This window comes from Barbatula barbatula, assembly GCF_947034865.1.
Source record: "Barbatula barbatula genome assembly, chromosome: 21".
Taxonomy (NCBI): domain Eukaryota; kingdom Metazoa; phylum Chordata; class Actinopteri; order Cypriniformes; family Nemacheilidae; genus Barbatula; species Barbatula barbatula.
The window spans coordinates 18,988,505-19,002,434 of NC_136784.1; the positions used below are offsets into that span (position 1 = coordinate 18,988,505).

Sequence of the window (13,930 nt, forward strand, 5' to 3'; positions counted from 1 at the left end):
AATGATCGGCTTTGTATATTGAGATCCTTTGATAGCGAGCTTGTAACAGCTTTGTTGACATCTCTTCTAAACTGAAGAACTATATTACTGTGAATTACTGTGGTATTTTGTTCTCATGACAAACATACAAGTCTTGATTGAATTTACAGTGAATTTCGGTGCCGTCTAGGGGAACCAATAGGATATTGTCATCATCCAAGCTTTGCACTTAAATAATACAAAACCCTTACATTCACAAGGTCAGGAATTAGACATCTACGTGGTATACTGTATGTGGAATTGGATATGTGTTTGCAACCTCGAAACACCATCACACCCGCTCATGATTCAACTCCAGCTATCCACTTAAACACTCCTGCTCGTTCTAAAACACACGTACACACACAAAGCAGAAAGCACATGGAGAGAAATATGCAAGAATGCGGCGGGCATGATCTGAGTGACTGCTAATTTCATGCTTGGATTTGCCGCCTGCCTGCGATGTTGGAGGCGTGTGTTTGCATGGTGATAGCGGAGCGGCACAGTATCAGCTGGCTTCAGTGCACAGCCATGCTGCCCCGTCGCACACCGCAGCCAAAGCAGGACGCTCTCCACTGCTCTAATTACACCTGAGCTAATTCAATCCGACAGGACCGAGCCGCATGGAAATCACTCGCGTTTCCCTCCCATTCCATCTCTTTCTCTTCTCAACTGCTTACCGTATATAGTTCCATCTGACCAAAAAGATAGACGTCTACACCCGCTGAGACGAGTCAATTTATTAAGGTAGATCAATAACTATTTCATAACATTAACTATTTGAATATGCATGAAACGCTTCAGAAAGGTATGCTTCTGTTCTGTATGCAGGCAATATACGACCTACTACATTCTCCAACTAGTGCAGACTGTGTGGGAATCTGCATCCCACAATGCAATGTGCACAACGCAATGACTGCGCATCACGTTTAAAACAATTTATGGTACACTTTACAATAAGGTGCTATTTGTTAACAAATAGTTTATGCATTAACTAAATTGAACGGAACTAACAATGAACAATACTAACACAGCATTCATTCACGTTAGTTAATCCATGTTATTTTCAGCATTTACTTATACACTTTTAAAATCAAATGTTATCACTGTTAATATAATTAATGCACCATGAATTGACATAAAAGACTGTATTGAAATGAACTACAATTAACAGGGATTAACAAATTCTGAAATACTAAATTGTTTAATGTTAGCTAATGCATTTACTACAGCTAACAAAAAGCACCTTATTGTAACGTGTTAACATAGTTTTCTATTGGAAACCTTAATGTCAACAAAGATTATTGCAATTCACTCACTGAACATCCAAGGTATGCCGAAACAATGCAGCATACTACTATGAATACAGTATATACCTGTAGTATGCTACTGTTGCATTCTAAACATAGCCAGAGAACAGTCCAATACATGCATTGTATGGCACAAATAATAAATGATAAAGTACGATACCCTCCAGTAGTGATCTGCCTTATTTAATCAACTGAAATGTAAAAGCAAAGATGATATATCAAATATGTAGCCTACGCTTGCTTTATATTGACTGTGCATGTTTGAAGCATCGTTTCCATTGTGTGAATGTCTTGGATTTGGATTGGACAAACAGCTGCAGCCAGACTCTGTATCGCCCATATGATCACCTCACTGGCATAACTCCTCACTGTCTCCATCTGTCTGCTGAATCCTTCCCAGGAGAAACAGACCAGACAGATGAATAAATGAAAAAAGGAGAAAAAGAGAAAGAACGAGAGGGGTGCAGGCCAAGGACTGTGCTTTAGCTGACGTCTTCCGACACCTTCAACAGAATTTAGTAAAAACGGACGCGGATTCATCGAACATGAATGAGAATGAAGTGGAGTCACCCTGTTGTGTAAAACGGTTCAATCTCTGATCGCTGATAAAATGAACAAAAGTTCAGCTTTTCACTAATATAGGGTGGGCACATTTTTTATGCTTTTTTAGACTTGAAAATTGACATGACCTGGCATATTAAGACATATTGGCTGATCATGAACTCTCGTTTAAATGTTTATGAATTCTTCGTACATATTACAAAAACGTATGTTATTTAAATCTTTATTTAAAAAAGCATATATTTGGAAACCACTACATACTGTCGCTGTCCTTCCAAACACTGCGTTGTCAAAGTTGAGAAGCACTTTTTGATCTTTTTATTTGTTAGATATTTGCAAAACACAGTGACAAACATAAATGGTGACTGACTAATAATAATGAATAATGGCAAACCATTTAAAACACTAAATATGGATTTACGAGGGTTTCAGGTCAGCAGCGATATGGTGCATTCAATTCATTAGACATGTTTTGTAAATATGCAGTGCGTGAAACAATTCCTGATTTACGTTTGCAAAAATATTATTTACAACACATATTTTTCTGCTCATATTTAAATTTACATTTAGTCATTTAGCAGACGCTTTTATCCAAAGCGACTTACAGATGAGGAAACATTGGAAGCAATTATAACAACATTATAACAACACAGCAACAAAATACATAAGTGCATCAAAACCAGTCCATTAAAGCCTAGCACAGTATACAAAGCTAAGAATAGTGAGGTTAGTATTGCAATAATCCAGTTTGGACAAGACAAGGGCCTGGACTAGGACTTGCATAGAGTGCTCTGATAGGATAGGTCTAATTTTCCTAATGCTGTAGAGGATGAATCTACAGGATCGGGTGGTGCTGCCAACATGACTTGTGAGGTTAAGCCGATCATCGATTACCACACCCAGGTTTCTGGCTGTGCTGGACGGTGTAATAGTTGATGATATTTAATGAATACAGCTTATTAAACAGACCTTATTCTGTCCCTAACAACCTTGTAATGTTTTGTTTAGACTGAAAATGTAAGGGCTGGACAGAAAAGCCGTTGGCATTAAAGAAGCACATTGCTCCTCATAAATCCAATTCCAGCCTTCACACTTTAGTTTTTATCCTAAATGACTTCTGCTATATACCGTACATTCGGTTCTCAAAGTCAACAGATAATGATGCACCCTGCTATTTGGGAATAATGAACTGTTTATAAGACAATGACCTACAATGTCATTGTGTGACAAATGATTTTCTGACTTTAAAGATTTGCATTATCTGCTCACAAACACCTAAACCTGAAATCAATGAAATGCACAATAAATCAATCAACTACATATTCAGAAGAGCTGCGTTCAGATGTAGATAGTATCATTTTCATCATCTCTCTCTTTCGTGTGCAGACTGTGGAAAGCATTACAAATCAAAGCAAAAGTCTCAACTTGAACTATTTGCTCTCCGTGTCGCAGAAACAGCCGATGTGACAGAAAAATCTTATTTTTCTTTTCTCTGGAAAACCTGAAAGTCTTATAGCAATTCTTAAAAGCAAAGAAAACACCCAAACAACAGAACAATTTTCGAGAAAATCCCTGATATAAACTGAAACTATAAATAATAATGATACTTTAACAGTGTTCCAGTATCCTAGAAGCACACTTTACAATCACTAAGGTAATTAAACAACTACAGTCTGTCATTTGGTATCAACAGCTTTGCAGACTCAACCCCAAAGCCCTCTGAATTATGAACTTTTAAGCACAGTTGGCAAAAGAAGCTTTCCCAAAATTCAGCTATGATCTATTAGTGCCCCGGATTTGTGCCATTAGCGATTTTCCACTGCGCTTTTAAAAGCACGGAATGCCATTACAGTTATTGTGGAGGTGCTGGAGTTCAAAAGAGCCGGCAGAGCTGAATCTTTTATTGCACTGGCAAATATTTTTGCCTCTTAAATAACTTTATTTAAAGGGTTTTAGAGGTTCTTGATAAATTCTTATGAGTTTGAATTGGATTAAAACAACCAGATCCAACAAGTCGACAAATTAGTTCATTTTCATGTCATTCCCATGAAATATTAAACTCACATGCAAAATGATGGATACGACATTTGTTTTTTTTTAATCACAGTATCGCACTTAAGGGAAAAACTCAAAGGTCGGCACCTGATCGAAAACTGAGCAGCTCCCTACGTTTAGCTTTGTTTTGGCCTGCTTTATCACATGTCGAGATCTCCTGCCCTTCGTGACAATAAGATTACGCGATTCCAAACATTACTGCTTCAGTTATGTTTTCGATACAAACATCCTAATTGAGCCGTCTTATTGTTCCCATTCAGAACCAGCCACCGACGTGTGCGTCTGACAACAGCTATTGATTTACCATCATTGAACTCTTTGGTCTTAATGAAGGTGAGAGGAATAAAAGTGCTGTGTTCAGTTAGAGCCGCTGGCCATCACTGATAGAGGATCTCGCAGAGCAGGGCATCAATGATTAAGTCTCGTCAAATAAACATCTCGCTTATCTTGTTTTTGCCATCGATTCCGTGGGCCTCTCTTAAAGCGGAGGGTCCTGAGGGCCGGCTACGGATTCAGTCTTTCGTACGGGTCAATGTAACCGTATTGTTTGTTTGATTACAGTTTGCAGGTTGGCTGATCATTGTTAGCAAATTTGTGTTCGATTTCATGTATATATCTACTTTAAATTGGGCCGATTGTCATTTTAACATTCAGATTTGTTTGTTTTTCTGGCATCAGGAACAGTTTCCATCACCTACATGCATTTAGTCTCAGCACAGTTTGTGCTGTATACTGCACAGATTAATTCATAAAAGAAATATCTTTTCTTAGACACTGTATTTCAATATCAAGAATAACAGCCATGGAATACTTGATTCTGATTGGCCAATCTTGGCATTTTTATGTGATGGTCATTCTGCTACAGAGCTGTCAATCTAGCATATCACTCCGCGCTCTTTTCTTCTTACATGATTCAACTCGTTTGAAATCAAATCTTTACTTGTTATCCATTCTGGGGTTAATTTAGCGATAATGATCGGCCGACTGTACATTCTCTCTTACCTAGCGTATCACTTATCACTTTCACAAAGCTATTCTGGAATTGTTGGAGCGGAACTATCGGCTTAACAAAGACAAACAGTAGCAGCATTCCTGAACTCGCCTCACTTGTCTCACTGCGTTCATGGAGGAGGGTAAGACAGGCGGCTGGCATCCCACCTCTCCTCCTCCTCCTCCTCCTCCTCTTTTTGCAGCCTAGTGAGCCACGGCACTTCATAGCTCATTAGTGCCGAACAGATGCTGTGGAGAAAGTTGGCACGCAATAAGCCCTCTCTTTATATTGCACTGATCTATGAGAGATAGATTGCGACTGAAAGATGGCTCACGCTGACAGTTGGCAGATGAAGTTAATCAAAACGGATAAAAAAAAGAAAAAAGGGAGAGGCAACAAATATGACATCCCTGATAGGGTATAATAATGAAATAAATCATAATTTTCTGACAGCCCAAAGTTAGCGGTGACAGCCACAAATGACAGCCGCCAAATAAATAATTGAGGAATTATAAAACAAGGAAAGATAGAAATGGTTCACTGCTGCAAACTTCTGTGCCCAAACTTTATTCCACAAATAGTTCAAAACATGTCAAGCGATCCCAAAACATTCAAATTAGATGTAATTAAATACAATAACAAAATACAAAACCATATGAAAAACAGCCATTTTTGCAAAGACTTTAAAAAGCCAGGAGAGAGAAATCGGCTTCTAAGTAACCACATACATGATAAGTTCATAAATGTCCACTTTTTTTAAACTGCCATATTTTGGAAGGTTATTGCTCTTGTTACTAATTAAAGTTTTTCTTTGCAATTGCTTTTTTATTATTATTGTTTTCTTATCTAATAAAGTGCCATTGCATTGTGGCTTGAGTGTCCAAATACGTTTTGGAGCTACTGTATTTAAATCAATATAAAACGTGTGTCATGTAATTCTGTGTGTAATTCTAGTCATTCATGAAAATGACATTCTTTTATTTACAGTGAAAGGCACATTGTGATATTCAACAGCAATAATTCCCTGTTTAAAGTATTCAAAAGCATGAACTACACTCGAATTAACAATGAAAATGGCTTTTATAAATCTGCAATTTTTGCTAATTCCAAGGAGAACCACAACGAACTGTTCTGGCCTTTTAATCCACTGTCATAAATTTGGCAAACCCGCCTCTCCGAACCATTTCCAATTTGGGCACATGTGCAGCTTGTTTGGCCACATTGGGGTGATAACAGGCAGAGATGAACAGCTGGTGCCAGTCTGCACTGGTGATGCAGATCTGATAGCAGTGATGTCTCTCCCACCAAGACACCTTGACCGTCCTATCAGCTTTTACCATCAACCTCTTATTAAAATAAAAGCCTAAACACCAGTAGAAGGGGAGGGTTGGCAAAAGAAGAAAAGATGACCCTGAACGCACTTATTATCTCTCCATAAGGCGCGACAGAGATCTTCCAATAGCGCTAAAATAGTGGGAGAAGAGAAAATACATAATTTATCACCATATTATCGGAATATCCAGGCGGGCTAATAAAGAGAGTGCGGACTGACAATTCCTTGTCTTATCATCCCAAATGGAGGATGGGGGAGGGATTATCAGGCTGGAGCAGACTGCTGGGCTGGAATTCTAATGGTAATAATGGGGTCTCTGATGGTATATCTTCCCTAGCTTATCTACCCCATTATCTGGCCTTATCGCCACAGTCATCGGGGCAAATTAATGGAGCTCTTTCAGTACTCAGGCTTTATCTGCCTCACAGAGGGCACCCCAGAGAATGGAATAGGCAAAATATGAAAATCCAGGTTGAAACGCCAGGGTTCAGATAACAGGGCAAAGCGTGTTCAATTGGGAACAAAATGTAAAAAAAAATGAGGAGTGTCTCTACCCATAACAACTTCTTTGTCCTTTGCTATGAGCAGGTGGCTGGGAAAGCTCTCGCGCTTACAGGTGCAGCACTCTCTCGCCTACAGTAAATTACTCGAAAGTCAAATTCAAGAACTGTTTCAGATCACTCGGCAGAATGTTTGAGGTATCACAAGAAACGTAGACATTGAAAAGCAGAAAACAGATATGATGTGAGCAGATACGGCTGGAGTGCCAGGTAAACAATTTCAGCAGCACTTGTGCAATGTGCCGATAAGCAAGATAATGAAAATGTATTGAATAGATAAAGGAATTAGCTCATTTTGGGTCAATGTTATTGTGTTATATTACAAGCCAATTGCCTCATCCAAACTCCTTTGATAACTGCTCATAAGTTGAGAGATGGCAGGACTGTTATTTTATTCCAAACACGTAAAAAACTTCGAATTACTTTGCTGTTTATTGTGAATATGTTCCAATTCATGGTTCAAAGCAAGTCAATTCGTTATGCTGTTTTAGAAGTGAATGATAAAGTCACAAACCTTTGTGAGCTCCTATTGCAGTTGTGTCATTTCTTTCAGCGTACACAATTCAACAATATGGTTTGCGAATATAAATGCGTCGAGACATCACGTCAACATCTGACTGATCAGCAATTGTTTACATCAGACATTCCGTTTGAAACTGTGCTGAATTCAAACTATCACAAACACACAGTTTGACCGCCTGTGTTAAGAAATCGTAGCAATTAAATCCGCTTCTAAAAACTCACGTTTGAACTGCTTTGGGTTGCTCTGTTTCCTCCGGGACATTCCGCTGGACTGGAGATTATAAAACAACACTGCGAATCATCCAAACACAGCCAGACGGATCAGTGTTTTCGGATCGTGTATCAGATGCGTGTCTGATCGCAGTCCGGGTTTATCTGTCCTGTGGAGGTGGAGGTTGTGCTGTGGTCGGAGCGCGCACTGACAGCGCACATGAGCGCGTGATGAGGTTTTGTTGCAGGAGGAGCTTTGAGCCACAGCTGAGATCTCAATACACTCATTCAACTATTCATATCAATGAACATCAGATTACTTGTGTTGCTGTTTTTCTCCATTTTCATCTGGAAAGTTTTTCTTTGCAGGTACATTCAATTTAACAGCGAGGTGTGCTCTTACGTGATGTCAGGTTTTATAATATGAAACATTTGGTGTTTTGTGTATCAGGCTTTGATGGAGTTTTTCTGTATGTTCTCGATAGAAAATGACTGGATCAAAATTCCATGTACAACCAGTGCACACTGCATGGGATACCATATCCCACGTTGCAATGCACTTGACCTTATAATAAACTAAAATAACACGAGGCTTGAATTAAACATCTTCGCTTTGGATTATCATTTACGTAGACTGACGAAAGGTTTTTACACAAAGATTCTATTAAAATGCAAAACACATAGATGTGAGATGTTAAGTGGATGTTAGAAGCAAACACGCAGTGAGATCATGTAGTGCGTTTTTTACTATTATCATTGCTTAGTGGTCTTTTTTTCCAATAGACAGTTTATACTGTGCCATTTACGCTTGTATTCTGTGAGCTACAATACTCAAAGAAATTGAATTAAGCAGAACATTTTGATCACTGTTCAATTGAAGTTCTAATAAGTCTCAGTCAGTTTTACTTAAATATTTCATTCATCCTTCCCATAGAATGAAGTAGACGGAACTTAAAAAATAAGTTCACACATTTTTAAGCAACCTAAACCTAATTTCATCAGTTTCTATATTTGACATATTTCTTAGTCTTAATATGCATAAATCAAACACCTTTATTTATGCGACCCGAAATGAGCAAGAAGAGATTGATCACAGGACTTGAACTGGCACAGTCATTGCTCACTCATGAAATATCACATGTTAGTCTCCCACAGCCTAAGCACTTGCACCACTCTTCTGAACAACGGTAGCCTACAAACAAAAATGCAAATACGTGAAACACTCTCAAGGCTTTAACCTTACTGAAAACACATAAAAAACATTTTCAAATTGACTGTCCTAATACAGTCTGATGCAAAGAATGCTGTGAATTGAAAGTCCTTCTCGACCAATTGTGTTAAATTAACGTCTTTAAATTAAGTAAATTATTTTTTGGAGTCAAAACATCAAGTTAATCTCAAATAATCATTATACTTTATTCAGAATTAAAAATGCCTTTCGGGAGCTTGAAATATTTAACTCTTTCATAAGTGTAAGTTTACATTACTGAATCTGTTTGATTATTTTGAGCATTTGGGTTTACAGTGATGTTTTTAAGCATCTTATTGGGATTTGGAACACTGCAGATATATATAATATAACAAATATGCTCACCTGATTTAGGATCCTTGCATTGTCTGTAGCAATTTCTACTCAATAAAATGACAAATGCGTTACCCCTTAAATATTAAATAGAGTTAGAAATGTTTTTTTTTGTTAAAACAGCATCTTCAAAGAAAATATGTTATAAAGATAACTTCTCTCGGCGACAAGTAAATACCACTAACAATGTCTGTGTGTGTATTATTACTGTAAAATACTGTTCCGTGGCATGCGTTCGGCCAGTCAACATAAACTTGTGCTACTGGTAGTTCCTATTGTGCTGGATTTGACCCTGCTATAAAGAAGGATCTAGTCCCTAAAGAAGGAATTATTCCCCTTGTGAGAACACAACCTATTAGTTCTAGACATACCAAAACATTTCTCCTGTGTGAAAGCCCTTTAAGCTACGACACGTGCAGTGTTTATTGGTGAATCTAAATGCACTTAAATCTTGAAATCTCATCTCAGTTTAACATGGAAAAAAAACTATACTTTGGAAGAAAAAGAAAAAGCGAAGAAGACTAATTTGCCTGACATATCAGATTAGATCAGAGATATGATAAGGCATTTGATCCTGCTATTTGATGTTCATTTATGGTAAAGAAGTAAAGTTGTTTGTTGAAAAACTGTATTCATGATGAGCTATATACAGGAACAGATTGAAATTAAACAATAGGTGACAGCCTTCTTAAATAAGATGCCGTACATACAAGTCCAAATCTTAAAGCTTTGAAAAGTATGCCATCAAAACACAATGTGCTGTTAAATCTCATGCATTTCTACATAATAAAATGCTGAGATTTGGGGGCAAGAGGAATCATGTCTTCAATCTACGGCTCAACTGGAAGGATTTTCCGTTCTCTCTTTATGGGAGATATCAATAGAGAATTCCAGGTCCATTGAGATGCGGGAGCGAGCGTGATAAGGGCGGGGGCGCGCTGGAGATGGATTAATTATGGGCGAGCAGAAAGCGGGCTTATCATCACTTAGCACAGGAGGCAGGCTCACACGATCACAGAGCCCGGATAAGACGGGAACAATGCGATGCTACCTTACAAGCCATCGCCTTACTTCTTTTATAATTAAAAACTAACATGCAATTATGCTCATATCTCGCTAAAGCAAGAATGCGATGTAAATAACCGTGCTGTAAAATGAGGAAAGACACTCTTCATAAAACACACAGGACTTGATGACCTCTATGGAACAAATCACACAGAAAAGGTGAAACTGCGTGTACTGTAAATCAGAACTGTTCCACCTTTTGGAAATGAATAAGAATCCTGCTCTCATAAAGAAGTATTGTTGAGGTTCATTCCTTTCTTTGTTTGCTTTATTCACTGCATAGGTTTGTTTAAAGTTTTAAGCTGTATGGGTTTTTAGCGTGTAAAACCCTGGCTCTTGAGATCAGTGTGTTGAGTTTTTGTAAGAATAAAGAGAATTTAAAGAATATTCCTTTTTGTTTCATTGCGGAAAGATTAACTTAATATAAACTTTGTGTTCAAGGTAATGTATTTTTGTTATTAAATCACAAATAAAAAAATTTTTTTTTAAATCGAAATAAATGTATTATTTTAGTTAATAATTCCAGTTTTAATATTTCATGTAATTTATATTGTAATATGTGAATTTATGTTGGTCATAAATGCTGTAGATCAAATGAATGAAAACACAGAGTGACGTATCAAGAGGTCAAGTAGTCAAGGTAAGGGTCAACGGTTGTACACTCTTAAAAATAAGGGTGCTTATAAGGTTCTTTACTGTATTCCATATAAGAATTATATAAGAATAAACTATTTTTTCTACAAAGGGCCATTCAGTCAAAGGTTCTTTAAAGAAGCATCTCTTTCTTACTCTTTTATAATCTGAAGAACCATTTTGTTTTTGGTGAAACAGAAATGTTCTTCGGATGTTAAAGGTTCTTTAGGGAACTATTTAGACAAAAAAAACGTTCTTCTATGGCATCGTGAAGCACCTTTATTTTTAAGGTTGTACCTGTGGTGGTGTGGATGTAACCGCCTTTTAAAAATCTACCCATTGTAGTGGACACCCTCTGGCAACGCCATTTGGACCGGGGTGTAGTTTTGCACCACTGTGATGTGGTTTTGCCGCTTGCATCTCCAAAGATCTGACTGAGAAGATTGACTTGCGCAGTACAATTAAACCCAAATTCAACCATTCCTTTATCGGACTTGTCTGAAGCCCTCAACTACCTGCCCCTTTACTTCCATCACCTTCACATTTCTGAAGACCATTTAAAAGATATCAGATAGAATTATAGTGTGAAATGGGGTTGAGTGAGGTCTGCGTAATGGGTTTTGCATATGTTTTTGCCTCTGGCACGAGATACATTTGAAGTTCATTTTTAGTTCATTTGATAAAATAAATTGGCAAAACATCACCCCCCTGAACCATCTCCCCACCTGTGTGCTGTCCATGCTAAACCCTCAACTTGCTAAAATACCTCAACCCCTGCTATAGCTCCTCCCAAAAAAAAGAAAAGTTAGAGATTGTATTTACAGTAAGGCAAACAAACGTAGTTTGATGTATTTTTTCGCATTGCTCGAGTATTGTCTGTGAGGGATAATTTGTAGACAATGTTATCCCTTCTTTCAAATTGGAGGCATATTATGTGAACATATGGGTCTTTGGTGATAAGCGTTGAATGGCAAAAGCCGCTTCCTACAACCTCTGATGTTTACTTCTGTGGTCTTACCACATTCACTCAGTGCAGGGGGTGTGTGGAAACTCGAAAGGCTTGATTCAATTAAACAGGAAACAGATGCGCAGTTAGAACACGGAGGTTTGGAAGCCACCGTGCTGGAAACATGGAGGACGAGACACGAAGAGTCTGACAAGAGGAAGTCAGAAGCAGCACCGGGGTCTGACAGGTTATATCCACTGAGGTGACGTCAAAGTCATCTCGAAAAACAAACAAAATTGCTTTGCTGTGGATGCGCAAGTTAAATTACGCCCCTCCCGGCTCGAAAGGAACTGGTCTGCTTGTGTTTGCAGGATTAACAACTTAATTTAAAGGCTCCAGGCAAGAGGAAAGTTAATAGTGACGGTGGCCCAGGTTTTGCACACCTTCAACGAGCCATGAAATTACTGCACGGCCCCTGAAGACGGCTGCTGATGGAAAGGGAAGGAGCGAGTCCCTTGGGCCCAAATTGGTGGTGGTCACACGTGTACGTGGACACTCGTACACACACACAAATGCACTCTTTGGTCCTCTGACGTACTGTGACCGGCTATCACACATCACCGATGTGTAGGTCATAAAATACAAGATCTAGTTTCAGCTTCAAAACACACAATATGCAGTTTACAAACTACCTTTGCCCTTTACCACCCGTACATGAAACTACCCTGAATATATTTGCTGTAAACATGCAAGGCATGTAATAGTCAGGCATAATGCATTGATTGAAATGCACCTGCTAATGTAATTGAGACTTCACACCGACTGACCATAGAGGGAGTAAAGCATCCGGCTTGTCATTATTGAGACATCTTCTTAATGTACATTGGCTAATTGTTTTATTTTAAAAGCTGTTAATGAGAAGGAATTAATTGTGTAAATTCTACGGCAAGAAGCATTATTAATGATCTCAGTTCAGGTCAAATCCAGAGGGGTTTTGGTGTGTGCCTGTAAATGAGAGCTTAATTCATTTAGACCCTGCCTTAAGAATTGATATTAATTGTTAACACACATGTGAACTCATTAATATGTGTCCCTATGGGGTTGGGCTGTAATCTCACAGGCCCGCACACCGAGTGAGTGGCTGCCCATGTGCGTGCACATTGACATTTGCCAATTAATCATTAAGAGAGAACAACAACTGTACTTACCGCAGAAAACAATGCGTACAGCGGCCAAGTCATTCACGTCATTCATGTTTGCAAAGATTACTATACGACAGCTAGTTCTTTTCCTTCTGACTGAATGAGAGGCAATCAAAGAGTAATGATATAGGACCAGAACAGTTCTGAGACACTTCACTGTGTGGTATCACTCCTCCACAGTCCCAAACCACTTACATTATATTAGTCTATGTTAGTAATGTAAACGAAGTCTGTTTAATAACTATAAAGAAGCTGAGAGATGAAGTGTTTCAGTGTAGAGCTTTTTTAATACTATCCATTTTAACTTTTTTAATGTTGTTATGTTTTATTTATTACTTGGCTGTAGAAAGGGTCCAAATTATGCTATTCTTGGGTTTTAGAAATATTTATATTTGTATATTTTCTTGCTGTAACGGGCTATTTTTTATATGATTTAATTATTATTTATTATGTATTGATTATTTATTTACATTGAATTTGTCATTTTCTACAGATATTTTTATAACTCATCTGAATCTTTTTATGTTTTTGCATTCTAAGTAACATCAATCAAATTTCACTTCAGTTTATTGATTAATTAATGATCAAAAAGTTTAAAGAAAAAAACATCACAAATATTCAGCCACTATAAAACACGATTTTTGATGATGATCTGTTTTTACAAACGAATCATTTGGTACTCACTGTGAAAATGGGATTAGTGCCACCAGTTCTTTAAACAATGAAATGTAGTGCAAGCCATATTCCTGAAATACGCTTTGATGTTGATTTTGTATTTATTTATTAAAGTACTTTATATCTTTCATGTGTGTGAAATTGTTCTGTTATTAAATCTATCCCTATATCATAGCTTAAGCTGATGAGACAAAGAAATCCAATAATAAACTGCTTATATGTGATAAATGAAGGCTTTATTAGTACAATGAATGGCGCGAGTTTGGG

The 13,930-nt window shown here is 37.8% G+C and overlaps 1 protein-coding gene across 1 annotated transcript in view; it reads right to left on the reverse strand.

Moving 5' to 3' along the window:
- The window catches only part of zfpm2b (zinc finger protein, FOG family member 2b), a gene marked incomplete at its 5' end in the record, with an annotated part of 43,630 nt that extends 30,590 nt beyond the window's left edge, over positions 1-13,040 (reverse strand). The window contains one exon of the mRNA XM_079485086.1: positions 12,995-13,040. Within this exon, the coding sequence (XP_079341212.1) occupies positions 12,995-13,040 (46 nt within the window). The remainder of the gene's footprint in view (positions 1-12,994) is intronic.
- Between the last annotated feature and the right edge of the window lie 890 nt (positions 13,041-13,930).